This window comes from Panthera uncia (genome assembly GCF_023721935.1).
Source record: "Panthera uncia isolate 11264 chromosome C1 unlocalized genomic scaffold, Puncia_PCG_1.0 HiC_scaffold_4, whole genome shotgun sequence".
Lineage (NCBI taxonomy): Eukaryota > Metazoa > Chordata > Mammalia > Carnivora > Felidae > Panthera > Panthera uncia.
The window spans coordinates 20,436,269-20,463,708 of NW_026057585.1; the positions used below are offsets into that span (position 1 = coordinate 20,436,269).

General features: G+C 40.1%; 1 protein-coding gene across 6 annotated transcripts in view; it reads right to left on the reverse strand.

The window, feature by feature from the left end:
• The window catches only part of CDC14A (cell division cycle 14A), a 185,930-nt gene that overhangs the window by 21,786 nt on the left and 136,704 nt on the right, over positions 1-27,440 (reverse strand). For 5 of the 6 annotated variants that reach the window (XM_049616724.1, XM_049616722.1, XM_049616725.1 and 2 more), the window contains exons 11-14: positions 21,675-21,834; positions 4,920-5,035; positions 2,572-2,619; positions 328-450 (exon numbers count right to left, since the gene is read on the reverse strand). In XM_049616724.1, coding sequence (XP_049472681.1) covers positions 328-450; positions 2,572-2,619; positions 4,920-5,035; positions 21,675-21,834 — 447 coding nt within the window. The remainder of the gene's footprint in view (positions 1-327; positions 451-2,571; positions 2,620-4,919; positions 5,036-21,674; positions 21,835-27,440) is intronic. The other variant, XM_049616721.1, reaches the window with a different exon arrangement.

Consider the following 27,440-nt stretch of genomic DNA (forward strand, 5'->3'; position numbering starts at 1 on the left):
GATTCATTCAAATGTCCCTACCCATTTTAGTTCTGCCCATACACATCAAAGGAGAAATGATGATACCACATATCATTAGTAGGTTCCACTGAACTCCAATTTCTGGATCACATTAGGCAAGCTGGAGCTCCACTATAGAAAGGGATGCCATACAGCACAACCTCCACACGACCCTGTCCCTCAGGATGGGAGACAGAACAAAAGCCTTCTCTGATTTCTCCCCTTCTCCCTGATCCCTTCCTCGGACAAACTTCTGCCAAACTCATTGTCTGCTACAGATTTCCTTTACCCCCCACCAGCATCTGAGAAGAGGAAGAGAAAAATTACCTTCTTACACTGGCGCCTGAGGACAAAGAACTTCTGTTTATCCTCTTGGCCGTCGCTGAGGGGGACAGAGCCACTTTTGAGGTCTTCAAAGTAGATGCAGATCCTTGTGGGGAAGAAGTCAATCTTTGTGGAGAAAAATGGGCAAAATGTCACCTGAAAGCTGTGTAATCTTAACATTCAGCAATCAACTAAGACAAGATAAACTCATAACATTAAAGGCATCGTGGCAGGTCATGATAACAGTGATAGCAGCAGCAGTCAACACTGACAGCACACTTGCTCCGAGTCAAAAGCTCTTCTAAGAACCTTACAGACATTAGCTCATATTCACAACAATCCTATGAGGTAGCTACGATTGCAATCCCCACTTTGCAGGTGAGGAAACCGAGGCAAAAAGGAAAAGTCACCCAAAGTCAGTGAGCAAGTGACAGAGCTGGTATTCAGATCTAGGATCCAAAGTCCTGTCCTTAACCATGATCTTGCCATGATTGGTCACTTCCCTTCTTTGATGGAGGCAGTCATTCCTCACATGTCCTTAGGCTACATGTGTGTGTGATTGTGTGTGTGTGTGTGTGTGTGTGTGTATGTATGTATTTGTATACGTATATATTTTTTATTTCTTTATATATTAAATCTGTCTTCTTCTTTCCACTCTCCAACTGCCCTAGGTGAGGCCACCACTATTCCTTACTCTTGACTACTAGTAACACCTTTTAATCTTATTCATTAAAATTCAAATTCTGAATAGCCTCAGGTAGAATCTAAAATATTTAATTATGCCACTCACTGTTTAAACCATTTAATTTTTACTTGGTGCCCAGAAAGCCTGAGCTCCTTGGCTTTACTTATGAAAGCCTCCAAAATCTGCCATTAGCCTTTGCAAGCAGGTCCTTTCTATCCATGCTTTCTCATTAGACAACTCTACTCCAGCTATACAAAATGCTTGGAATTCCCTGAATGGACTGTATTCACAGCTTTGTCCGGCTTGCACGTGCTGTTTTTCCTGCCAGGGCATCTTCTCCTCTCCTTACCTCCCCTCTGCTTCCTCTCTTCCACCTCCATCTGCCTCATTCCCTTTGGTTACCCTTTGAAGGCCCAATCAGTTGGAACCCTATACGGCAAGCCTTCACTGAATTCCCAGGCAGGGTAAGCATCCTGTTTCATCATATATTCTCATAGTAAATCATAGCCCTTATACCATATTCCACTGTCTGATATCTGTCTATTCCCCTTGATATAAGCTCTACTGGGGGCAAATGACTGTCTCCCACTTCAATTCCCAGTGGCTAGTACAGTGCCAGACTCAGAGAGGATGTTCAGTAAATGTCTGCTGAGTGGACAGAGAGGGAAAATTGACTCAAACCTGGACTACTAGGGCCCAGTCACAGTTTTTAATACCAAACCTGTTTTATCCTGAGCAAACCATTTAATGTACCTGGACCTAATGTATCTGTTCTAGAAAAGATTATTTACTTGTAGACTCTTGCCTTCATCCTCTTCCCCCCAAACAACAGCTTAAGTACATGGTTTGCCTCTAAAACAAAGATGGGGAAAGTGGTACAAGGAAGCAGCTCAAGCTTCTGGAGAAGTCTGATCCCTCTCAGAACTGCCTGCACAAAACAGCCCTAAAACCGAGGGCTGAATGAGAACCAGAGGTGAGGGGTGAGTTGGATTTTTACCCCTATCGCATTAACAGTTTTGGCAAACATGTCTATGGCCCCCATCAAGCCCTACACTGCACGCTGGTACCACTGGTACCCAGGAACCACCCTGGGATGCTTTGGGGGACATTTTTGCAGAGAAAAACACTAATGTTTCCTCTTCAAATAGAGGACGGGGAAGGAAATAAAACTAGAAAATAAAGGAGAACAAACACATGTAAAAACTAGGGGCAAAGAGAACCGACAGAAATATTAAAAACTCAAAGGCAAAATCTATCACTGGACTGAAAGGCACATTGCAGAGCAAGGGTAATTTAGAGACCCCACAATGTGCTGGAAGCACAGACTATGTTAACATCACAACGACAGCCACATGGCCCTGTGAGCACCTCAAGAAAACAAAAATCCTCTTCATGGTGAGCATTAAAAATAAGGTGGGTTGTAACAATCTGGAACACAAAGGAAGGAACTTAAAAGGGAAGAGCTGTGCGCGATTTGTTTTCACCAGTTTAAGGGTTGGGAAATGTATCTAAAGGGCAGTGTTTATTTATAAGCTACTAGAAATTCACCTCATTCACAGTACCTGAAAGGCTGGGGCACTGCTCTTGGGTGCCCTTTCGTATCATCCAACCTACGGAAATCAAAGACAAATGCTCACGCACTGCCAGGTTCGCACGTTTAAGCAAAGACCAAAAGGCAGATCATATGGAGTCAAACCAGTACAAATATTACATTGGCAAAAGGGAGAAACCTCCCAAATGTATGATATCAGTACTCATTCCGTTTTTAAAGTAAATCCTACAACCAGCAGGAAACCAATTTTAGTCATTTTGTTTCATCTTGACTTTCATTTACAGCAAATTGCTTTAAATCAGAAGGTGGTGTTGCATCCACTTAGGGTAAAAAATATTTGGGGTGCCTGGGTGGCTCAGTCAGTTAAGTGTCCGACTTCGGCTCAGGTCACAATCTCATGATCCGCGAGTTCGAGCCCCGTGTCGGGCTCTGTGCTGACAGCTCAGAGCCTGGAGCCCATTTCAGATTCTGTGTCTCCCTCTCTCTCTGCCCCTCCCCTGTTCATGCTCTGTCTCTCTCTGTCTCAAAAATAAATAAACGTTAAAAAAAAATTTTTTTTTAAATTTTTGATTGATGACACCATGATGCTGTTAGAAAAAAACTGAATTCCAAAAAATAAAACAAAAATTCTGAGAATTAAAAAAGAAAATAGAAAAATCATATCAGAATAGCCTTGTAAATTTTGGGTAGTGGAGAGTCTCTCACTCTTTTGCCTACTTATGTGCCAAGTTATGTGCCAATTTATCCCTCTCTCCCCCTTAAGATTTCTTAAGAATCAAATATAAATCTGATTGAAATTAATTTTAAGCGATATAAAGCCATTTCTTAAGAGTTTCAAGGGGGGAGATGGTGAGTAAAAGAGATTAGAAATCTTGAAGGACCTTGCACTGACTTAGGTGATATTCATAGCGAGCAGAGCACACTCTGAACAGTACTGGATTTGAAGATCAGCTCCAATCCAAATCCATCCCACCGGGGAGGGGCTGACGTTCTCTAACCTCAAGCAACCAACCCAAATGTGGGTAATGATGCATATCTTTTGTGTTAATTCAGTTAATCCTCATCTCCAAACTAAGTACCTAACGTGGCTTCTGACAGTAGTAGCTGCTCAGTGAATGGTACATCTCTTCAACTTTCTAGTGGTAGTTGGTGGTTATTACCAAGACCAGGCTTGCTATCCCATCTTCTCATGTTACTATGGCAAACGATTACCTTGACTTGAGCTATATACACCTTCATTTCTCAGGTCAGGGCACCAGTACTCAGAGCATAGGTAATGATGTGCTCAGACCTAATCTGACTTGTGTTATAATCCTCCCAAATAACACATGAAAATTAAATCCCCTGTGAGTCTGTTTGACATGTATCCTGCTGGCAAAACACCCCTCTTGTTGTGCATGCCTCTCACTTAAAAGGCAAATAAAAGTAGCCACTTCTCATTATAATCATTTGTGAACTTGTCACCCCAGTAAAGAATCTGGACGATATTCACAGATTTTTGCACCTACATTGATCCTGAAGACTTTCTTCTTTAAGTAATCTGAACCATTAGCAGGATCCAAATGTTGGGATCACAAGTCAAGTTCCATCAGTTGATTCTGATTAGTAATTTTAGACTTTAAGCTCAGGATGGTTATTAACTGTACAGACACAGGTAATAATTGCTTATTCAATTCTCAAATAGAGAACATAAAGCTAAGGTGTTAGGATATACCAAAGCTTGGCATTCAGTACTTTTCTACACATTCTAGATTCAAAACAAAAGCCTCAGCACACCTGTGAGAATAGGACACGACAAGATAGGACACCCACTCGTGGAGGGAGAGTAGAATTCCAAATGGAATTTAGAGCACGGTCCCAGAGACACCTCACTGCACAGCAGTTTAAGGTGGGACTCCAGAGGGGCACCTGTGTGGCTCAGTCAGTAAGCGGCCAACATCAGCTCAGGTCATCATCTCGTGTTTTGTGGGTTCAAGCCCCGAGTCAGGCTCTGTGCTGACAGCTCTGAGCCTGGAGCCTGCTTCGGATTCTGTGTCTCCCTCTCTCTCTGTCCTCCCCTGCTTGCTCTCTGTCTCTGTCTCTCTCCCAAAAAAAAAAAAAAAAAAAAATTAAAAAAAAATTTTTTAAAAGAGGTGGGACTCCAGAGACTGAAACTGCAGGAGCTGCTTTCAGTAAGCTTCTAAAACTTAGCTTCTCCCTATAGTGATAAAATAGTTAACAACACAAAATGGCAATAAGCCAAAAACAAAACCAAGAGGTAAGCATGGCACTTGTATAATGATATTCAAAAGAGAAGATTAAACATCCTATCCACAAATGGAGGCATGAGATAAATTTAAAAGCTTAAAATTGATCTACCTAAATGCACAGGATGGTGAGGAGCGTGGCTGTCTCTGACTTTTTAAGGCACGTAGTTTGTCTCCCTGGGTTATACTATTTTTCATTTCCACGTCTTCATCCTCTTCTAAGTTATTCTGGAAAAAAAATGTATGTACCATAGAAAGGTTACTCTAAATAATTTTGCTTTATATTGATTTCTTAATAGACTATAGATTCTATATTTCGTATAGCTGATCTTAATATAGATTATCTTAAATAGCTTTAAAACACAGTGAGTTCACATTATCTATCTATCTATAGAAAGAGATAGATATATAGATATAGATATATAGATATAGATATAGATACACTAACAAATGTTCAACTATTCATCAATTAAATATATCGGTCAAATTCCAAATCAAAGAAGCACAGGTATGGATGCGGTAGAATTTTAAAGGAGCTCCTTGTTACAATGGACCACAACCAAAGAGAATCTCATGCACACAAAAATCATGTTTTGGAATATAGCTCAGACACAGACAGGCTCAATAGACACATTACAAATAGGTTTCCAGAGATTACTAGGATCCATCACTGCAAATTCTATAATTTACTTACAAAAATGAAAGATAAAACAATTTAGGATATCTATGTGATAACTTGTTAAGATCAATTAACACTAATAAAAACATCCAAGACCTTTTGAGAAGGAGTTAAAGCCTACTAGATTGGGAAAGTGTGTTTCCTGCTGAAATAAGTCTTACAGTTTAAAATATGTAAGTTCCACGCTAGGTCTTTTCACATGCCAGCTCACATTTAACTCTCACAACTCAAGGCGGGCAGGACACTATTACCTATAAAGATTTTAAAAAGGAGGTACTCAAGGCACGTGGGTGGCCCAGTCAATTAAGTGTCCGACTTCAGCTCAGGTCACGGTCAATGAGTTTGAGCCCTGCATCCAGCTCTGTGCTGACAGCTCAGAGCCTGGAGTCCACTTTGGATTCTGTCTGTCTCTCTCTCTGCCCCTCCCCCACTCATGCTGTCGCTCTCTCTCTCCCAAAAATAAACAAACATTAAAAAAAATGTTTTTCATAGTATTCCCTGATAATTGCTTGTATTTCTGAGGGATTGGTTGTAATAATTCCATTTTCATTCCTGATTTTATCTAGTTGGGTCATCTCCCTTTTCTTTTTGAGAAGCCTGGCTAGAGGTTTATCAATTTTGTTTGTTTTTTAAAAAAAACCAACACTTGGTTTCATTGATCGGCTCTACAGTTTTTTTAGATTCTATATTGTTTATTTCTGCTCTGATCTTTATTATTTCTCTTCTTCTGCTAGGTTTGGGGTGTCTTTGCTGTTCTGCTTCTAGTTTCTTTAGGTGTGCTGTTAGATTTTGTATTTGGGATTTTTCTTGTTTCTTGAGATAGGCCTGGATTGCAATGTATTTTCCTCTCAGGACTGCTTTTGCTGCATCCCAAAGCATTTGGATTGTTGTATTTTCATCTTAATTTGTTTCCATATATTTTTTAATTTCTTCTCTAATTGCGTGGTTGACCCATTCATACTTTAGTAGGGTGTTCTTTAACCTCCATGCTTTTGGAGGTTTTCCAAGACTTTTTCCTGTGGTTGATTTCAAGCTTCATAGCACTGTGGTCTGAAAGTATGCATGGTATGATCTCCATTCTTATATACTTATGAAGGGCTGTTTTGTGACCCAGTATGTGATCTATCTTGGAGAAGGTTCCATGTGCACTCGAGAAGAAAGTATATTCTGTTGCTTTGGAATGCAGAGTTCTAAATATATATGTGAAGTCCATGTGATCCAATGTTTCATTCAGGGCCCTTGTTTCTTTATTGATCCTGTGTCTAGATGATCTATCCATTGTTGTCAGTGGAGTATTAAAGTCTCCTGCAATTACCACATTCTTATCAATAAGGTTGCTTATGTTTATGAGTAATTGTTTTATATATTTGGGGGTTCCTGTATTCAGCACATAGACATTTATAATTGTCAGCTCTTCCTGATGGATAGACCCTGTAATTATTATATAATGCCCTTCTTCATCTCTTATTACAGTCTTTAATTTATAGTCTAGTTTGTTTGATATAAGTATGGCTACTCCAGCTTTCTTTTGACTTCCAGTGGCATGATAGATAGTTCTCCATCCCCTCACTTTCAATCTGAAGGTGTCCTCAGGTCTAAAATGAGTCTCTTGTAGACAGCAAATAGATGGGTCTTGTTTTTTTATTCATTCTGATACCCTATGTCTTTTAGTTGGAGCATTTAGTCTAGTTACATTCAGTGTTATTATAGAAAGATATGGGTTTAGAGTCATTGTGATGTCTGTAGGTTTCATGCTTGTAGTGATGTCTCTGGTACTTTGTGGTCCTTGCAACATTTCACTCACAGAATCCCCCTTAGGATCTCTTGTAGGTCTGGTTTTGTGGTAATGAATTCCTTCAGTTTTTGTTTGTTTGGGAAGATCTTTATCTCTCCTTCTATTCTAAATGACAGACTTGCTGGATAAAGGATTCTCAGCTGCATATTTTTACTGTTCATCACATTGAAGATTTCCTGCCATTCCTTTCTGGCCTGCCAAGTTTCAGTAGATAGGTCTGCACTAGTCTTATCAGTCTCCCTTTATATGTTAGAGCGTGTTTATCCGTAGCTGCTTTCAGAATTTTCTCTTTATCCTTGTATTTTGCCAGTTTCACTATATGTCATGCAGAAGATTGATTCAAGTTATGTCTGACAGGAGTTCTCTGTGCCTCTTGGATTTCAATGCCTTTTTCCTTCCCCAGATCCAAGGAAGTTCTCAGCTATGATTTGTTCAAGTACACCTTCAGCCCCTTTCTCTCTCTCTTCCTCTTCTGGAATTCCTATTATACAGATACTGTTCCGTTTCATTGCATCACTTAGTTCTCTAAGTCTCCCCTCATACTCCTGGATTTTTTTATCTCTCTTTTTCTCAGCTGCCGCTTTTTCCATAATTTTATCTTCTAATTCACCTATTCTCTCCTCTGCCTCTTCAATCCAAGCTGTGGTCACCTCCATTTTATTTTGCAGCTCATTTATAGCATTTTTTAGCTCCTCATGACTATTTCTTAGTCCCATGATCGTTGTAGCAATAAATTCTCTGCTGTCGTCTATACTTTTTTCAAGCCCAGCAATTAATTTTATGATTATTATTCTAAATTCTTGTTCTGTTATATTGCTTAAATCATTTTTTGATCAATGCGTCAGCTGTCGCTACTTCCTGGAGTTTCTTTTGAGGAGAATTCTTCCATTACATCATTTTGGATAGTCCCTGGGGTGGCACAGAACTGCAGGGCACTTCCCCTGTGCTGTCTGGAGTAACTTGTGTTGGTGGGCTGGGCAGCAGTCAGACCTGATGTCTGTTCCCAGCCCACCGCTGGGGCCACAGTCAGACTGGTGTGTACTTTATATTCCCCTCTCCCAGGGGCAGGACTCACTGTGGAGTGGTGTGGCCCCTGTCTGGGCTACTTGCACACTGCCAGCCTTGTGGTGCTGCTCTGATGGGATCTGGCTTATTACCCGGGGTGGATCTGCAAGGTGCACAGGGGTGGGAGGGGCAGGCTTAGCTAGCTTTGCTGTCAGTGGTCCCCTGTGGGAGGGGTCCTGCAGCACCGAGAGGGAGGCAGACCCATCAGAGGGATGGATCCACAGAAGCACAGCGTTGGGTGTTTGCACGGTACAAGCAAGTTCGGTGACGGGAACTGGTTTTCTTTGGGATTTCAGCTGTGGGATGGGACAGGGAGATGGTGCTGGCCAGCGCCTTTGTTCACCGCCGAGCTGAGCTCTGTCTTCCAGGGCTCACCACCTCTCCCTCCTGGTGTCCTCTCACCCTCCTGCTCTCTGAGCAGAGCTGTTGACTTTTAACATTCCAGATGTTAAGTCCCGCTGGCTGTCAGAACTCCCGCAGTCCGGCCCCTCCACTTTTGCAAGCCAGACTCGGGGATTCCACCTTGCCAAGCGGGCTGCCCCTCCACTGCCCAAGCTCCCTCCCACCAGTCCGTGTAGCGCGCACTGTCTCTCTGCCCTTCCTACCCTCCTCCGAGGGCCTGTTGTCTACTCTTGGCTCCAGAGAGTCTGTTCTGCTAGTCTTCTGGTGGTTTTCTGGGTTATTTAAGCAGATGTGGGTGGAATCTAAGTGATCAGCAGGACGCAGTGAGCCCAGCGTCCTCATACCCCACCATCTTCTCTACTCACAATGTTGGTTTTTTTGAGAAGAATTAGTTTTTTGAAAAAACAAACAAAATTGATAAACCTCTAGCCGGGCTTCTCAAAAAGAAAAGGGAGATGAGAAAACTAGATAAAATCATGAATCAAAATGGAATTATTACAACCAATCCCTCAGAAATACAAGCAATTATCAGGGAATACTATGAAAAATTATATGCCAACAAGCTGGACAACCCGGAAGAAATGGACAAATTCCTAAGCACCCACACGCTTCCAAAACTCAAACAGGAAGAAATAGAAAACTTGAACAGACCCATAACCAGTGAAGAAATTGAATCAGTTATCAAAAATCTCCCAACAATAAGAGTCCAGGACCAGATGGCTTCCCAGGGGAATTCTACCAGACATTTAAAGCAGAGATAATACCTATCATTCTCAAGCTGTTCCAAAAAATAGAAAGGGAAGGAAAACTTCCAGACTCATTCTATGAAGCCAGCATTACTTTGATTCCTAAACCAGACAGAGACCCAGCAAAAAAAGAGAAATACAGAACTACAATATCCTTGATGAATATGGATGCAAACATTCTCAATAAGATACTAGCAAATCGAATTCAACAGCATATAAAAAGAATTATTCACCATGATCAAGTGGGATTCATTCCTGGGCTGCAGGGCTGGTTAAACATTCGCAAATCAACCAATGTGATATATCACATTAATAAAAAAAAAAAAAAAGATAACCATATGATCCTGTCAATCGATGCAGAAAAAGCAATTTCTGACAAAATTCAGCATCACTTCTTAACAAAAACCCTCGAGAAATTAGGGGTAGATGGAACATACTTAAACATCATAAAAGCCATTTATGAAAAGCCCACAGCTAATATCATCCTCAATGGGGAAAAACTGAGAGCTTTCCCCCTGAGATCAGAACACGACAGGGATGTCCACTCTCACCTCTGTTGTTTAACATAGTGCTGGAAGTTCTAGTATCAGCAATCAGACAACAAAAGGAAATCAAAGGCATCAAAATTGGCAAAGATGAAGTCAAGCTTTCACTTTTTGCAGATGACATGATATTATACATGGAAAACCCAATAGCCTCCATCAAAAGTCTGCTAGAACTGATACATGAATAGAGCAAAGTCGCAGGATACAAAATCAATGTACAGAAATCAGTTGCATTCTTATACGCTAATAATGAAGCAACAGAAAGACAGAGAAACTGATCCCATTCACAATTGCACCAAGAAGCATAAAATACCTAGGGATAAATCTAACCAAAGATGTAAAAGATCTGTATGCTGAAAACTATAGAAACCTTATGAAGGAAATTGAAGAAGATATAAAGAAATGGAAAAACGTTCCGTGCTCATGGATTGGAAGAATAAATATTGTTAAAATGACAATACTACCCAAAGCAATCTACACATTCAATGCAATCCCAATCAAAATTGCACCGGCATTCTTCTCGAAGCTAGAATAAGCAATCCTAAAATTTGTATGGAACCACAAAAGACCCCGAAGAGCCAAAGTAATATTGAAGAAGAAGACCAAAGCAGGAGGCATCACAATCCCAGACTTTAGCCTCTACTACAAAGCTGTAATCATCAACACAGCATGGCACTGACACAAAAACAGACACATAGACCAATGGAATAGAATAGACTCCAGAATTGGACCCACATAAGTATGGCCAACTAATCTTTGACAAAGCAGGAAAAAATATCCAGTGGAAAAAAGACAGTCTCTTTAACAAATGGTGCTGGGAGACCTGGAAAGCAATATGCAGAAGGATGAAACTAGACCACCATTCACAAAAATAAACTCAAGGGGCGCCTGGGTGGCGCAGTCGGTTAAGCGTCCGACTTCAGCCAGGTCACGATCTCGCGGTCCGTGAGTTCGAGCCCCGCGTCAGGCTCTGGGCTGATGGCTCGAAGCCTGGAGCCTGTTTCCGATTCTGTGTCTCCCTCTCTCTCTGCCCCTCCCCCGTTCATGCTCTGTCTCTCTCTGTCCCAAAAAAAAAAAAAAAAAAAAATAAACGTTAAAAAAAAAAAATTAAAAAAAAAAAAAAAAAAAACTCAAAATGGATAAAGGACCTGAATGTGAGACAGGAAACCATCAAAACCCTAGAGGACAAAGCAGGAAAAAACCTCTCTGACCTCAGCCGCAGCAATTTCTTACTTGACACATCTCCAAAGGCAAGGGAATTAAAAGCAAAAATGAACTATTGGGACCTCATGAAGATAAAAAGCTTCTGCACTGCAAAGGAAACAATAAAACTAAAAGGCAATCAACGGAATGGGAAAAGATATTTGCAAATGTCATATTAGACAAAGGGCTAGTATCCAGAATCTATAAAGAGCTCACCAAACTCCATACTCGAAAAACAAATAATCCATGAAGAAATGGGCAGAAAACATGAATAGACACTTCTCTAAAGAAGACATCTAGATGAGCAACAGGCACATGAAAAGATGCTCAACGTCGCTCCTCATCAGGGAAATACAAATCAAAACCACACTCAGATACCACCTCACGCCAGTCAGAGTGGCCAAAATGAACAAATCAGGAGACTATAGATGCTGGAGAGGATGTGAAGAAATGGGAACCCTCTTGCACTGCTGGTGGGAATGCAAACTGGTGCAGCCGCTCTGGAAAACAGTGTGGAGGTTCCTCAAAAAATTAAAAATAGATCTACCCTATGACCCAGCAATAGCAGTGCTAGGAATTTACCCAAGGGATACAAGAGTACTGATGCATAGGGGCACTTGTACCCCAATGTTTATAGCAGCACTCTCAACAATAGCCAAATTATGGAAAGAGCCTAATGTCCATCAACTGATGAATGGATAAAGAAATTGTGGTTTATATACATATGGAATACTACGTGGCAATGAGAAAGAATGAAATATGGCCTTTTGTAGCAACGTGGATAGAACTGGAGAGTGTTATACTAAGTGAAATAGGTCATACAGAGAAAGACAGATACCATATGTTTTCACTCTTATGTGGATCCTGAGAAACTTACCAGAAGACCATGGGGTGGGGAAGGAAAAAAAAAAAAGAGATTAGAGAGGGAGGGAGCCAAAGCATAGAGACTCTTAAAAACTGAGAACAAACTGAGGGCTGATGGGGGGGGGGGGGGAGGGGGGGGTGGGTGATGGGTATTGAGGAGGGCACGTGTTGGGATGAGCACTGAGTGTTATATGGAAACCAATTTGACAATAAATTTCATATTTAAAAAAAATTTTTTTAAGGAGGTGCTCATAGAAGTTAAGAATATTGCCCAAGCTCCCCTAAGCTCTTCATGACAGCTATGATTTTAAAATCAGATTTCTTAACCCCAGATACAATGTTCTTTCTAAAATATATGCCACAGCACACTAACATTGCACCAGTAGAGATTTTATTTTGCCCATTTCCTCCCCTGAATAATTCATATGAATTTGGTAAGATTCCTTGCAGCCATAAAAGTCCCCCCCACCTCTTTAGAGCTAGAACTCTTATTTGATGAAGGGTATACAAAAATATACTTCCCTCAGTCAAATCCTAGTCATTTCTGATAGCCATTCCGGGATCAAAATACTTCTTTTCTCCCTGTCACCTAAGGTGGGTTGCATGAATACCTCTGGGGTGAGTAGGCATGTCCTGGGTAAAAAGACCACACCTTACTACTATAGCTCTGAGTGTAAAAAAGAAAAATAGACCTACAAAGCACACAGCCAGTGGGAAAGAAGAAATGAAGATAAAAGCTTTCTAGAGGGGGTGATCCCTTAACTGGGTCTTAAAAAAGCAGTACAGGTGAAGCCAGCCAATTCACACTTTGTCATCCTGGCAAAGAACAATAGTTCACCAGTCACAGGATCCTGGAACCTTAAAGTCAGAGGATTCTCTTTAAGTCATAAGTTGCCCATAGATAAAAGTCTCCAGAATCCGTAATTGTTCATCTCTGTCCATACAACCCCAGTGGGGAAGAATCCATTACCACCCAAGGAAGGCTGCAGGAAGGGAAATAAGGCAGGCCTGAAGGCTAGGCTTGCTCGCTGGATGGTACACAACACAATCAACATGGGTGTTGTTACCGGTTACTTGTACCTGATGGAAGGACCAGCACATAGCCAAAGTCTCTAGAATACGAAGTGGGGTCAAGAAGTATATAAGCCTTCAGGGCACCTGTGTGGCTCAGTCAGTTAAGCATCTGACTTTTGCTCAGGTCATGATCTCGTGGTTCGTGAGTTCCAGCCCTGCGTCGGGCTTTGTGCTGACAGCTTAAAGCCTGTGGAGCCTGTTTTGGATCCTGTCTCCCTCTCTCTCTGCCCCTCCCCCACATGCACTCTGTGTGTCTCTCTCTCTGAAAAATAAAGATTAAAAAAAATTTTTTTAGTAATAAAAAATATATATATAAGCCTTCATGGGATAGACTTCTTGAAGGACCTGACAGGATCTTCACCCTCATCAGTCAGATTCACTGTCTAATGTGTGCCTTTGTGGGAAAGCCAAGAAAGTCTGTTTGTCTTTCCAACTAGGGGAATCTTTGTGTTCCCAACTTTGAAATTCCTTCAAAATTCTAAGGAAAAGTGATCCTCAACCTAAAATTCCAAAATTCAACCTATCAGTCAAATGTAAAGGTAGAACAAAGATACAAAAATTTACCTCCCACACACTCTTCCTGAGCAAATTATTACAGAAGGTGTCAGGGAAAAGGAAAGAAGATAACAGGAAATCCAGGAAAATTAGGAATCTAACTGAAGAGTGTGAAAAGAAGGCCTCAGGTCAGAACGGTGTAGTGGGGCTAGAGAACAACCAGTCGAGGGTGGAAAGGAGTAGTGTCTTCAGGAAAAGAATGAACTTGGCAAAAAAAAATTTGCTGTGTTAAGATTTTGAAAAAATTCTAAACTGCTTGGCAGAATTTGTGGGGGCCAGGGTCAGGGCGGGAGTGGGAAGGGGGGGGAGATAGCATTATCTCTTCCCAAGTACACAGAAAACTATGCAAATAAAAAGGCAATTAACTCACACCTGAACTCATGTAACACTGTGTCAATAATACTTTAATAAAAATAAATAGATAAATATAAAACACTAAAGAAGTAGATAACTAACTCTGCGAAAAACAAAGAGAGGGTCAACAAAGAAAAGAGAGTAGACTACCAAGCTCAAGAGTGAACAATCCTTACACGGTAATAATGTACATATTATTGGGTTTCACAAAAAAATTATGATATATAGCCATATCACGAAAAGCACAGGGAGCATGTTAACATCTGGCTGGGAGAGCTAAATCCTATCTACCACAACCAGGAGGCAATTGAAAAATGTCCAAAATCAATAAATTGTTTAATATAGCATTAGAAGGGAAACATTTATGTTTAGAAATATGGTAGTGAAAATGTGGATGTAATTTGCTTAGAGGTTTCCCCTTTTGGGAGTTGGTCTAGGGGTACAGAAAGGTGGGATAGGGTACTGATCTTTTTTATCAGAATTCAGTACTTTTTGATATTTCTAAAAGTGTAGTCACATATTACTTGAAAAAATGAATACTAATTTAAAAAGATACACAGTTTAAAAATTAACACTATTTTACATGACAGTTATGTTACATGTGTTTTCTCCCCACTTTATTATGTATCTTAAAAGTGAAATATTTTTTTAATTATAATACATTTCAAATGTAGAAAACAATAAAAAAACTGCAACAGACAGCTAACTACCCAGATTCAATATATTTTCTACTTAAGCTCCTACTTTTAAGGGGTTTAAAATACCCTAAATACTTTTCCAAGAAAAAGAAAATATTACATATAAAGACTCTATGATACTTGTTTGTCATAAGTAATAACAAAATACAGATAAAAGTGAAAAATTATTAAAACCACCTACATATTTACCATCAAAAGCAAAACACATTAGTACTCTGGCATATAGTCTTCCAGACTTTTCCCTGTGTTATTCATACCATCCCCCACCATACTTCTTTCTGACAAAAAGAGGTTGAGTTACATATATGCTGCTCTGTAATTTACTTTTTCACTTAAAAAAATACATTGTTGGAAGTATTTCAGGGTACATTTAAAAAACAAAAGACCAAAAAACCTCTACATGATTATTCTTTATGGCTACATAAAATCCCATGGTCTACATATACCAAATTTTATTTATTTTACCCTTAGTCAGGTTTTTTTCTGTCTTTTGTCACTATGAACAGCTCCAACAAATATCCTCCTCTATGCATACGGCTTTTAAACACTGTCCTATTATTGTCTTAAGATAGATTCACAGAAGTGCAATTGCTAAAGACATTTTAAGGTCTTCTGACACATATTGTCAACCTGCCCTCCACTTTAAACTCCAACTGGCAATCTTTAAGGTCTTATTTCTGAAATCCTTGCTAATACTGCATACATTCTTTAATTTCACTCATCTTGAGAGGCATACATAGCATCTCGTCATTTAAATTTGTATTTCTTTCATTTTCTAGGGAAGCAGAACATTATTTATGCTTACCAGCCATGACGATTCCCATTTTGTTTTATTTGTGTATATGGTATTTTCACATTGATTTTTAAGAGCTCTTTATATTTAAAAAATAAGCCTAATTTGAATATGTTGCAAACATTTCCTCCTAGTTGATTACTACGAGAAGAATGAACTGGGTAAGGTGAAGACGTGGGACAGGGAGGAGGGGGACCCAGTTAAGTGGCTCATGCAGTGGTCTGGTGAGAGGTGACAGACTGGATTTTAGGGTATGAGAAAACTCGTTTTCTTAATGTTTATTTATTTCTGAGAGAGAGACAGAGCGTAAGCAGGGGAGGGGCAAAGAGAGGGAGACACAGAATCTGAAGCAGGCTCCAGGCTCTGAGCTGTCAGCACACAGCCCCACACAGGGTGCGAACTCACAAAACGCAAGATCATGACCTGAGCCAAAGTCGGATGTTTAACTCACTGATCTGCCCAGGAGCCCCAGGGTATGAGAAAACTCTTAAGTCAGGACCTGGGGAGAGGAGAGGGAGATCTCCCCAGGACCTGGGGAGAGAGAGGAGAAAGATCCAGACATGCAATACAGGTCTGAATAAATCTGCTGAAACACAAATCACATATTTTTTGTCTCAATGCATCACCCTTTATTTTATTTCTGTGGCTATTGTATGAAGCTTCAGCTCAAAGGTATAGAACATATAAGCCATAAAACCCTCAGTAAGAGATTAACAGCCTTCAAACTCTCAACAAAACATTAAAACAATGTTATTCAAACTACATTTAAATTATGGAATTAAGAAACCAGAAAAAGCTGTAAGAAAGAGGATTCTGGCCTTCCGGAATCCTGAATATAACACACAGACATGAATACAACTAAGCTCTGTATTTATCAGGGCACCTAGAACACAAACACCTGTGAGGGGAAACTATATTAGAAAACACAGTTCCTCTCTCATGAGGCATGAATCAGTTCCAAGAATTGTGGACCTGGGGCAGTTCAAAGACTCTCCTCAACGGGCGCTGGTAGGTCTCATTCTTTCTACCAAATTCATTCCTTATAATAGCTAACAACAGTCACAACTGATGAATGCAGGGAACCTACCCCAGGCCTCCCTTGTGTTCTTAGGCACGAGCCCTTCTCCCCACAGAGTTCCAGTGCAGACCCTCTCTGGCCTGAGCTGCTTAGATTCCCTAGAATTTGCTAAAAAGAAACAAAGTCACGTGGTTGCTGGTGAACAAAGGAAGGGAGCCTCATCCAGGGAAGACCCTCATATCTTTGCTCGCCATGGAGAGTGGTGTTTGGTCAAACTACCCTTTGCCCTCTGGTAGGTCTGAGCACCAGCTCTTTCTTTTGGATACCAGCTTGCTCTACATAAAGGCAGGAAAGTGAGAGCCAACTACGATACCTAAAGAAAGACCATTTTAAAAGATGTACTTATTTACAGAGGATGGTCTAGCAAAACAGCAAATAATAGTGCAAAGTACAAAGATTTATTTTATTTCATCAGTTGTTCTCTATATACACACGAGATGAGAATCAAAATAAAATGTGTTCATAGATTTCCATTGGATAAAGTACTGACCAACGCATTAATAAAATGGTGACAGAGTAAGCCACCGGTGTGTGCCATTAAGAGAAAAAAAATCTATTAGATAAAATATAGCACACTAGGGAAAAAAAGACAGAAGAATATAAAAAAATGATATAAAGGGAGAGTTTGAAATATAAATGAGTAAAAATAGAGGTGAAAGGATTGAAAGAGAAAGATGATAATGGATTTTTAGCAGGTTTAAGTGATTTGGCTAGGAAAGGTGGCTGGGTCATCTACAAAATTCTTTCAGCTCTCAGATGTTGAACCTGTGAGATGTAAAAGCTAGAGAAAGACAAAGATGCCATCGTCAAATTAAGTTGCTTCTGATAAATAGAAAGTTTGGATTTATCAGAGCCCCCAAATCTGTCTTCTCTCCTTCCTTGCTGTCACTGGTTGAGACCTTTACCACCCGGGACCCCCCTCCCCCATCACCTGAGCCTCTCATGCCCGGCCACACACCAACTCCAGCACCCCTTCCACTCCACAGCCAGAGCAGTCTCCCCAAACCGTGGCTCTGTGTACTGGCACTGTCTTGTCCAATAGCCTCTGCTGGATCCCAGTGGCATTCAGATTGGAACCAGAATGCCTTAGTGGTCCTAAGAGTGGAAAGAACAGGGCACCTGGGTGGCTCAGTCGGTTAAGTGTTGACTTCGGCTCAGGTCATGATCTTGTGATTCGTGAGTTCGAGCGCCGTGTGGGCCTCTGTGCTGACAGCTAAGAGCCTGGAGCCTGCTTGGGATCCTGGGTCTCCCTCTCATTCTGCCCCTCCCCCACTCACACTCTGCCTCTCTCTCTCAAAAATAAACAAACATTTAAAAACTATTAAAAAAAAAAAAAAAGCAAATGACTTCAGCTCACATCCATCTCACAATTTGTGAGTTTGAACCCCACATCGGGCTCTCTGCTGTCAGCACAGAACCTGCTTCAGATCCTGTTCCCCCATCTCTCTGCCCTTCCCTGCTTGTGTGTGCCCTCTCTCTCTCTCTCTCTCTAAAATAAATAAACATTAAAAATCAGAGTGGACAGAACAGTGCTTGAAAGTAGGGCCTTAGAGATTTAATTTTTGACTTCATGGATTTTTTTCTAAGATGCACCCTGAACATGAGGATTTGATGTAAAAGAGCAAAGGACTTTATAAATTACAGTATCTTGATGTCATTAAAACACTACATTCTCAGGGTACCTGGATGGCTCAGTTGGTGGAGTGTTCAACTCTTGATTTCGGGTTGTGGGTTCCAGCCCCACACTTGGGTGTAGAGATTGCTTAAAAATCAAATCTTTAAAAATTAATTAATTAAATAAAACACTACATTCTTATTTACCTGATTGTCAATTTATGTGAACTTGTCTGAACATTAGCAGCACTTATACCTAATTAATATCTCAAAGTCAAAAGCATCTGTTTGGTGTGTTAATACTGGATTATCACCCTGGAGTAGGAAAAGTTAACAACAATCACAGTTCCAGGAGAAATGTATTAGGACAGGCTGGCAAAGGTTATGTTCAAAGTTACTGATGTATGGGTGCCTGGTGGCTCAGTCGGTTAAGTGCCTGACTCTGGACTTCAGCTCAGGTCAGGATCTCATGGTTCATGAGTTCAAGTCCCATGTCAGGCTCTGTGCTGACAGCTCAGAGCCTTCTTAGGATTCTCTCTGTCCCTCTCCTGCTCACTCGCTCTGTCTCTCTCTCAAAAAATAAACTAAATAAAATTTTTTTATTTAAAAAAAATTACTGATGCAATATACTAAAGCCACATGTAGGACGTCATGGGGAGGCAGCATGATACAGAGAAAGGCCTCACAGTGCGTGGCTGAGTACAGACTCTGAGGCCAGAGCACTTCTGTTTAAATAACAGCCCCACAGGGCACCTGGGTGGCTCAGCTGGTTAAGCATCGGACTTGGGCTCAGGTCATGATCTCGAGGTCCATGGTTCAAGCCCTGCGTCAGGCTCTGTGCTGGCAGCTCAGAGCCTGGAAACTGCTTCAGATTCTGTTCTGCCCCTCCCTCACCCATGCTCATGCAGTGCCATATATGTCACTGTCTGAGATCTTAAGTGCACCATCATTCAGTGGTATTTCTGAATTCTTTCATTTCTGCACTCTAATTTCAAAAATAATAACACTTCTGAATGGCTAGAGTTAAAGTAATAAATTGGGGGTTCCGGGAATAAGGAAGAGGAAGAGAAACTGCCCAGTACCTGAATACATGCTCATATTTAAAATTGACTTATTTTAGTAAGTCAGAGAAGGACAGACATCATATGTTTTCACTCATATGTGGATCTTGAGAAACTTAACAGAAGACTACAGGGGAAGGGAAGGGGAAAAAATAATTTCAAACGAGAGGGAGGAAAACCATAAGAGACTATAATAAACACAGAGAACAAACTGAGGGTGGATGGGAGGGTGGGGGAGAGGGGAAAATGGGTGCTGGGCACTGAGGAGGGCACTTGTTGGGATGAGCACTGGATGTTATATGTAAGCGATGAAACATGGGAATCTACCCCAATAACCAAGAGCACACTTTACACACTGTATGTTAGCCAATTTGACAATAAATTCTATTTAAATAAATAAATAAATAAATAAATAAATAAAATTGACATTTTAAATTTCAATCATATTTCATTTTTCATCTTCTAGTGAGAAATAAATGTTAATTATTCTTAAATTCGACTAAAAGAGATCTAAAAAAGTATGAGAACAAAATGTTCTAACTACCAGATGTTAGTTTAATACAGATTATGACATAGGAAACATCATATTCCCATAAGATAAATATGTTTCTCAGATAGATGGATAAATTGTATGTGCCTCTTTTCAGAGGTCATAACTCAAAGCCCTGTTTACTTGAACAAACCCTAAGAAGGAAATGCTGACCAGAGCAAGAAAAGTATTCTTGCTTAGCTATATTATCACATTAAAATGTCAGTTCAGATCCTTTTTGTTTGCTTTGAATAGGCCAGACTACTACAAAGAGACAAGAAAAAGTTAACAAAGGCTGTGAACATCAACATGACCTTGGCTGAGATTTACATTTTGTCAGGACAGATGACTCACACCAGTAAACTTGGCCGCTTCATCAGTGGCTGTCCTGGAGTAGAGACCATGGGGCTGAAAAATTGGTTCTTCTGGCAGTCCCCATCCTGTGTCCTTGAAGAAAGCCCACTCTCCCTAGCATAAGCACTCCGGTTATCTTTCTTGGTGAAAGAAACCTGTTTGGCATGCCACTTGTTGACCTAAGAGAGTTATGATGTGTTCCTTCCATTTGGGGTTCCCTGAGGGCCAAGCCGGAACCACAGACTTTTGTTCAAGGCCCTTGTCCAGGTCAAACGTCCAAATAGAATGTAAATCCACACTTGTGGCTTAAATATTTTTAACGGCTTTTTTTGTTCCTTTAGGGACATAAAAATATGAATACAAACCAAGCGCTTAGCTTACCTCAGGCATATTGTGGTAGAAAAAGCTAAACCAGGAGGTAGACTCCTAGTCTCAAGGTAGTCCTACTATTAATTAATGCTGTGACCTTCAGCAAGGAACAGAGTTGGTGGGGCCCTGGTTTCTGATCCGCACCAGAGGGGAAGTGGAACAAATGATTTCAAGGTTGCTTCTAGCTCCAAGAATGCCCATGATCCTACCTGTTGTAAGTCACTTCCATTTTTAGGTAGCAGGGTGTAACAGAAAAAACAGATTCAGAATCAGATAGATGTGGAATGGAATCACAGAGGTTAGAACTTCGGTGACATTCAATTTCCTTACTATAAAATAGAGGGGTGCTTGGGTGGCTCAGTCAGTTAAGTGTCCAACTCGATTTCAGCTCAGGTCAGGATCCCAGGATCGTGGGATTGAGCCCCACATCCGGCTCCACATGGAGTCTGCTTGGGATTCTCTCTCTCTTTCCCTCTGCCCCTCACCCCACTGTCTCTCCTCTCTCTCTCTTTCTCTATCTCTCCCTCTCAAATGAATTTTAAAACCCCCTTTTTAATGGAGATCATACTGCCTAATTCACCAGTTAGTTACAAAGATTAAATGAGACCATGGATATTACCAGTTTAAAGTGGTTTGCTTATATTATAGAGCCTCCATTAAAAAAAAAAATTGCCCCTAATTATGTTTTCAACTCTGGACTTTAGAAACCAACATGCAGAGCCTTTCACAAAACCACTTGTGGTATATATTATTTTTTCAATTGTCACATTAATTTTTTCCTCTTTATATCCATTTCCATCTTCAAATAGAAACTTTGTTTTTCTATTTCCTTTTTGTAAATACTCTCCAAACCAGAGTACCCTCCTTTACAATTGTGTTCCGTAAGTTACAGCTTTTTTACTTTTAAGGATAACTGCTTTCTTTGCTCTGATTCTTGTTTTATCAGTGGATAACTACACCTAAAAATATTGGCACTCTCAGCATCTCAGAAAGGAGATATTCCTATGTTATATGTGTTCAGCTAGGAAACAAAGAAATGCAGAACATTAGTCTTAAGGAGACATGAAAATCTTCCAGAGGAAAACTCACCTCTCCAAATCTTTCCACGTTTTGTGTTTTAGATAAGTTTCCACCAATAGACATATCATCCAAGCTAGAAAGAATTTTGTTAATACTCCCTTCATTGGATGGTCTATTTTTCATTTTGGATCGGAAAATGTCTCCTTGGACCCATAACGATGCTTGTTTTCTGTAAAAAAGAGAGAAAACAAAATAATCTGTAAAATACATTACTATCATCTCCTTGAAAGTATATCTTCTAAATAAAAAGATTAGCAGATATGCCTTTACAAGGCAGACTAGAAAGATTATGAAATTTTAGAATTTTTTTAAACAGTCATTTTCTGAAAGTCAGAATAAATAATAACGTTCTATATGAAACACAAATACCTATCTTCCAATATATGTCTATAATATAACCATATATGAGTTGACTATTAAGGTTCTCAGATGTTTATAATACATTTCACAGCAGTAAAGACTATAAGCCCATTTGCCTTTTAAATATGAATCTAGGGTCGCCTGGGTGGCTGAGTCAGTTGAGCATCCGACTTCGGTTCAGGTCATGATCTCGTGGTTTTTGAGTTCGAGCCCCACATCGGGCTCTGTGCTGACAGCTCAGAGCCTGAAGCCTATTTCAGATTCTGTGTCCCCCTCTCTCTCCGCCCCACCCCTGCTTGTGCTCTGTCTCTCTCTGTCTTTCAAAAATGAATAAACATAAAAAAATTTTTTAAATATGAATCTAAAATCTGTAAGGTATTTCTCAAATAGCAATTTGATATGTCTATAAAAACAGCTGGAGTGAAGTGGACTCAAAGGTGTATGTGAAGAAACTTGAGTTAAACAGGGATATTGCCTAAAAGAGTACTAAATACCTAATTGTGTGTGGCTCCATTAAAGGCCCTGGAAGAACTTCAGAAAGAACTTCAGAAACCTACTCGTCCCACATAAAAGTAAGGTATGTAGCCTCAATTAGCTTATCCTTTAAGAAAAAGAAAATGTGGGGGCGCCTGAGTGGCTCAGTCAGTTAAGCATCCAATTATTGGTTTCGGCTCAAGTCACGATCCTGCAGTTGAAGGGTTCAGGCCCCATGTCGGGAGGGACCCCGACACTGTCAGCACGGAGCCAGCTTGGGATTCTCCATCTCTCTGGCCTCTCCCCCCCCCACTCACGTGCTCTCGCTTTCTCAAAAATAAATAAACATGAAGAAAAAAAGAAAAAGAAAATATGCTTCATCTGTAAGTTTTCTTTTATTCAATAAGGCACAATTATAACTGCTTTTAAGATTACAAGAAAAGGACTTCAAATATGTATATAAAAGGATACTCTCGGTTTTAAATTTTATTATTAGAGTCAACTTCATGCATTTCTTTTAAGATAAGTTACCCCATCGGATGCTACCCCATTCTATTCTATGTCATATTGTACAGAATAGAATTAAGCGAAAATTATGGTTCATCATAATGAGTATTAACATCCAGTGAAATAACAGCATTATCAAGGAGATGCTACCAATAAGAACATAGATTTATTTTTTGAGGCAACAGAAGGCTAAGGAGTACTTTCTCTCAAAGATTCCACATAAAATTCAGGTTAAAACATGAGAAGAAAAACAATGACAAAAAGTCCTCCCTGAATTATGTAATCTCATTGCACCCTCAAGAAAGGAATCCACCTTTCCTTTTTAAAAGAGTTGACTTTCAAATCAGAACTTTTGCTTATGGTTAAATACTGTTTAAGTCTTGAATAAAATATAAACTTTTAAATTGCAGCAAAATTTTACATGTGCAATACCTCCAACCAAGCATATACACGTCCAAGTATCACCCTATAGAGATACATGCCTGTATACAAGATGAGAAAATGATTACTGCAGCATTATTTGTAATAAAAAAGAAAACTGGAGATACCTAATGGACAACTGGCTTATTAAATCACAGTAAATCCATTCCGTGAAATATTATACAGCCAGTAGAAATCCTGGCATGGACCTACATGTGGTGATAGAGAAGAGCAGCTATGAAATAAAGCATTAGTAAATGAAAGTATAAGTGACAGAGTGTGGAAAGTGTGATCCCATTTTTTTTGTATTAAAAAAAGTTATAATTTAACCCAAACTTCAGTTATCTGGAAGAATATATAGGAAAACACTGACTGGTTACTCCCAAGAATGAAAGGAAACTTTCACTTTTTATTGCATGTCTATACTGTTTGACTTTTTTTTTTTTTAATGTTTATTCATTTATGAGGGTGGGAGAGGGGCAGAGAGAGAGGGAGACAGAGGATCTGAAGCGGGCACTGCACTGACAGTTGAGAGCCTGATGCGGGGCTCAAACTCACCAACCATGGGATCATGACCTGAGCTGAAGTTAGGAGCTTAAATGACTGAGCCACCCAGGAACCCACTGTTTGACTTTTTTAAAACAATGTGCCTCAGATGCTTTTGAAAATAAAACATTAAGTGATAAATAAACAGATCAAAGCAGACCAAAGCTAGAGTTAGTACAGAAAGGAACCTTTAAAGTTGTTAACATAAAAGATAGCAGACAGCACATCACTAGATTGTTTTAACAACAGTATTTATAAATAACTTTAGAAAGAAGTCAATTTAGTAAGTGCCCAAACGTTAACAGCATAGGATAAGACTGGATGGCTGTGAGGCTTTTTTTTACATATAATATCCTACCCCACTTTCAAATAAGAAGTGTTTTTTTTCTTTTAATTTTTGCTTTTTTCCAAATAAAGCAAAAGGAAAAAGGAACACCTTTAGATCCTATTTCTGAGACAGTATAGAGGCTCTACATATAAAATATGTTGTCCATATATAAGACTAACTTAGCATTTCTAACATTGTTCTAAAATTGGAATTCATTAAATTATCTTAAGAAATTTCCAGCATGTTTTTAAACAAATTAAATTTTAAAACAAAAACGAGGTGAAGGTTTAAATATATGAATAAAATAAAAACTCCAGAAGTCTACACACACCAGTTCCTAGGGAGTGTGGCAGTATCTGCCTTCTATTACGGCAGATTTTCTGAGCTTAAGATATATAAACTTAGGGGCACCTGGGTGGCTCAGTCAGTTGAGCGTCCCAACTCTTGATTCTGACTCAGGTCATGATCTCACAGTTCATGAGATGGACCCCCACATCGGGCTCTGTGCTGAGTGTGGAGACTGCTTGGGATTCTCTCTCTTCCTCTCTTTCCCTCTCTCTCTCAAAATAAATAAACTTTTTAAAAAAGATATATAAATTGATGAGGTTACCATAATCACTGAGTTACATTCAATGTTTCTATACCAACTGCCAAAATACATATTCAAAAAATACTTTTAAGTTTTGCTTCCTTTGTGATAACCTTCATAAAACCATGGTATAGCCTCCATGCTACCTTGCATTTTCAGAAATCCTTGCTTTAATTTTTTATTCCTCCAGATTTTTTCCACTTAATGCTACATCTAGTATAACTCTTTATCTGATGGTTGACTCTCATATCCTTCCAATAGTAATAAACAGCATAGTCCTTGACACGGTATGAACAATTCAAAAAAGTAACTGTTAAATTCATAAATGAGTACCTTGAGCCTCTGGCCAAAACGCTCAGTATTAAAGAACTACTATTTCACAGGGAGAGAAGATTCAACTTTGCCACAGACAGAGAAAAATTCAGATAAATGAAACATCCAGAAAGGAGAGAGATATACAGATTAAACACAGAATTCCTGTCCCTCAAAAGTTCCCAGTTAAGTACAAGAAAAGCAAACAACTGAAATCCAATTTTAAAGCTCTATGACCAAGACATGCCCTTAACTCAATCTGAAAGAATCAGGAAGAAGATCCCTGAGAATTCAGAAGTATCTAGAAAGATTAGCAGAACTTAGCCAGTAAAGAGTTTTCCCAGAGCAAAGAAACACAACAGGGGCTTGAAGAAATAGTGATATCAAAGAACCCGGCATGTTTGGATAACTGGGCTGTTTGATTTGGCTGAAGCAGAGGATATGACAGAAGTAAGCAGCAAGCAGTTTGTGACGGGCCCTGAACGCCACTCTGAGGAATTTAGATTTTTTTATGTTTTAAGACTTATTTATTTTCAGAGAAAGAGAGAGAGAAAGAGAGCATGAGCAGGGGAGGGACAAAGAGAGAGGGAGGGAAAGTACCAAGTAGGCCACACAATCAGTGTGGAGCCCAACACAGGGCTTGATCTACAACCATGAGATCATGACCTGAGCCAAAATCAAGAATTGGTCGCTTAACTTGACTGAGCCACCCAGGTGCCCCAGGAGTTTAGATTTGATCTCAAAGTTTATCCCAACATTACAAAGTCTTTGGGGATGAAAAACATGAAGTGGAAATGGAAACCGAGGAGTTGGAGGACCGAAGAGGCCACACTGAAAAAAATTCCAGTTCCAAAATGTTACCAAAGGAAAACTCTGAGGCTGCTGCCAACCTAAAGATGGAAAAATCACAAAGTGACACCTTTCACTTGCTTGGTTTAAAAGACTCAATCTGTCCCATCACTGGGAAGACTTGATGTGAACCTGAATATTAAAGATGAATCAGGTGTCAAAGCTGATTTGTGTGTTGCTAAGAGATGCTCTACGCAAGTGCTCCTTATGAAAAAGCAGCACGCCATGCAAATTCCTCTCTTATTGACAATAGAAACCATGCTGGCTTTTATTGTGGTGTCTATTACTCCTTAAAAGCCTCATCTCAAACAGAAGACGTACAATGTGTATTTTTAAGTAGCATTTAAAAATCACATCCTATGAAGCTAACACACCGGCTCAAAGCAAATCTAACGTAGTGGATTTTCTAAGACAGCACGAGCCTCTGCCAAAAGAACATGTGCTTTGAAATAACAGGAAGAGATCTGTCTTGGCTTAAACAGAGCCTTTTGAGAGAGGTAGCCAGTGTTGCGGGTCAAGTGTTTTTGGCCAAGTCATGGCCCTGGGTCAGTTAGGCCTGGGACATAAGAAATAATTAACCAGGCTTCATTACAAGCGAAGTCATGGCCTTCACAAGTCTTCTTAAATATCTGCTTTTAGGGGCATCTGGGTGGTTCAGACGGTTGGGTGTCCGACTCTTGATCTCGGCTCAGGTCATGATTCTAGGGTCATGGGACCGAGACCCACATTGGGCTCCATACTGAGCATGGAGTCTGCTTAGGATTTTCTCTCTCTCTCTCTCTCTCTCTCTCTCTCTCTCCCTCTCCCTCTCCCTCTCCCTCTCCCACTCTCTCTCCCTCCCTCTACCCCTCTCCCTCGCTCATGCATGTGCACAGTCCCTCAAATAAAAAATAATTTTTTTTATCTGCTTTTAAAACTCCTCAAAAGAAAGGCAAGGTAGTTGTATCATTACGGGTGTTTCTGTTTGTAACTGACCTCTTCTCCCTCACACCCTTGAGTCCAAATGAAGCCTATCTCTCCACCATCTTGACTCTGTCTTCATCACTTCTTCCATCCTGGACACATATCTGTCCAGTACACTAACCTCAGTGTCCATCCAAGGCCACCAAATTTGGCCACTCTTTAAAGAAACCCAGCCCATTTTCTAGTCTGACTTAGGCCTGCTCTAGCTGTGACTGGAGCACCAGTCTGCCCTGCATGCCTCCTGTACTCCACTGCCCCAGGGCTATTACGGAAACAGAGGTAGTTCCCTGTTTAAAGAACTGGACTGATGAAATGGTCTAACTTGACATCAAAGGTAGACAGACCAGAAAGCAGTACCCACGATTCAGGAGGTGGAAAGGAGACAGGTGTTCAAGTTCACCTCATAGTTTGGTACATAGGGAAGACT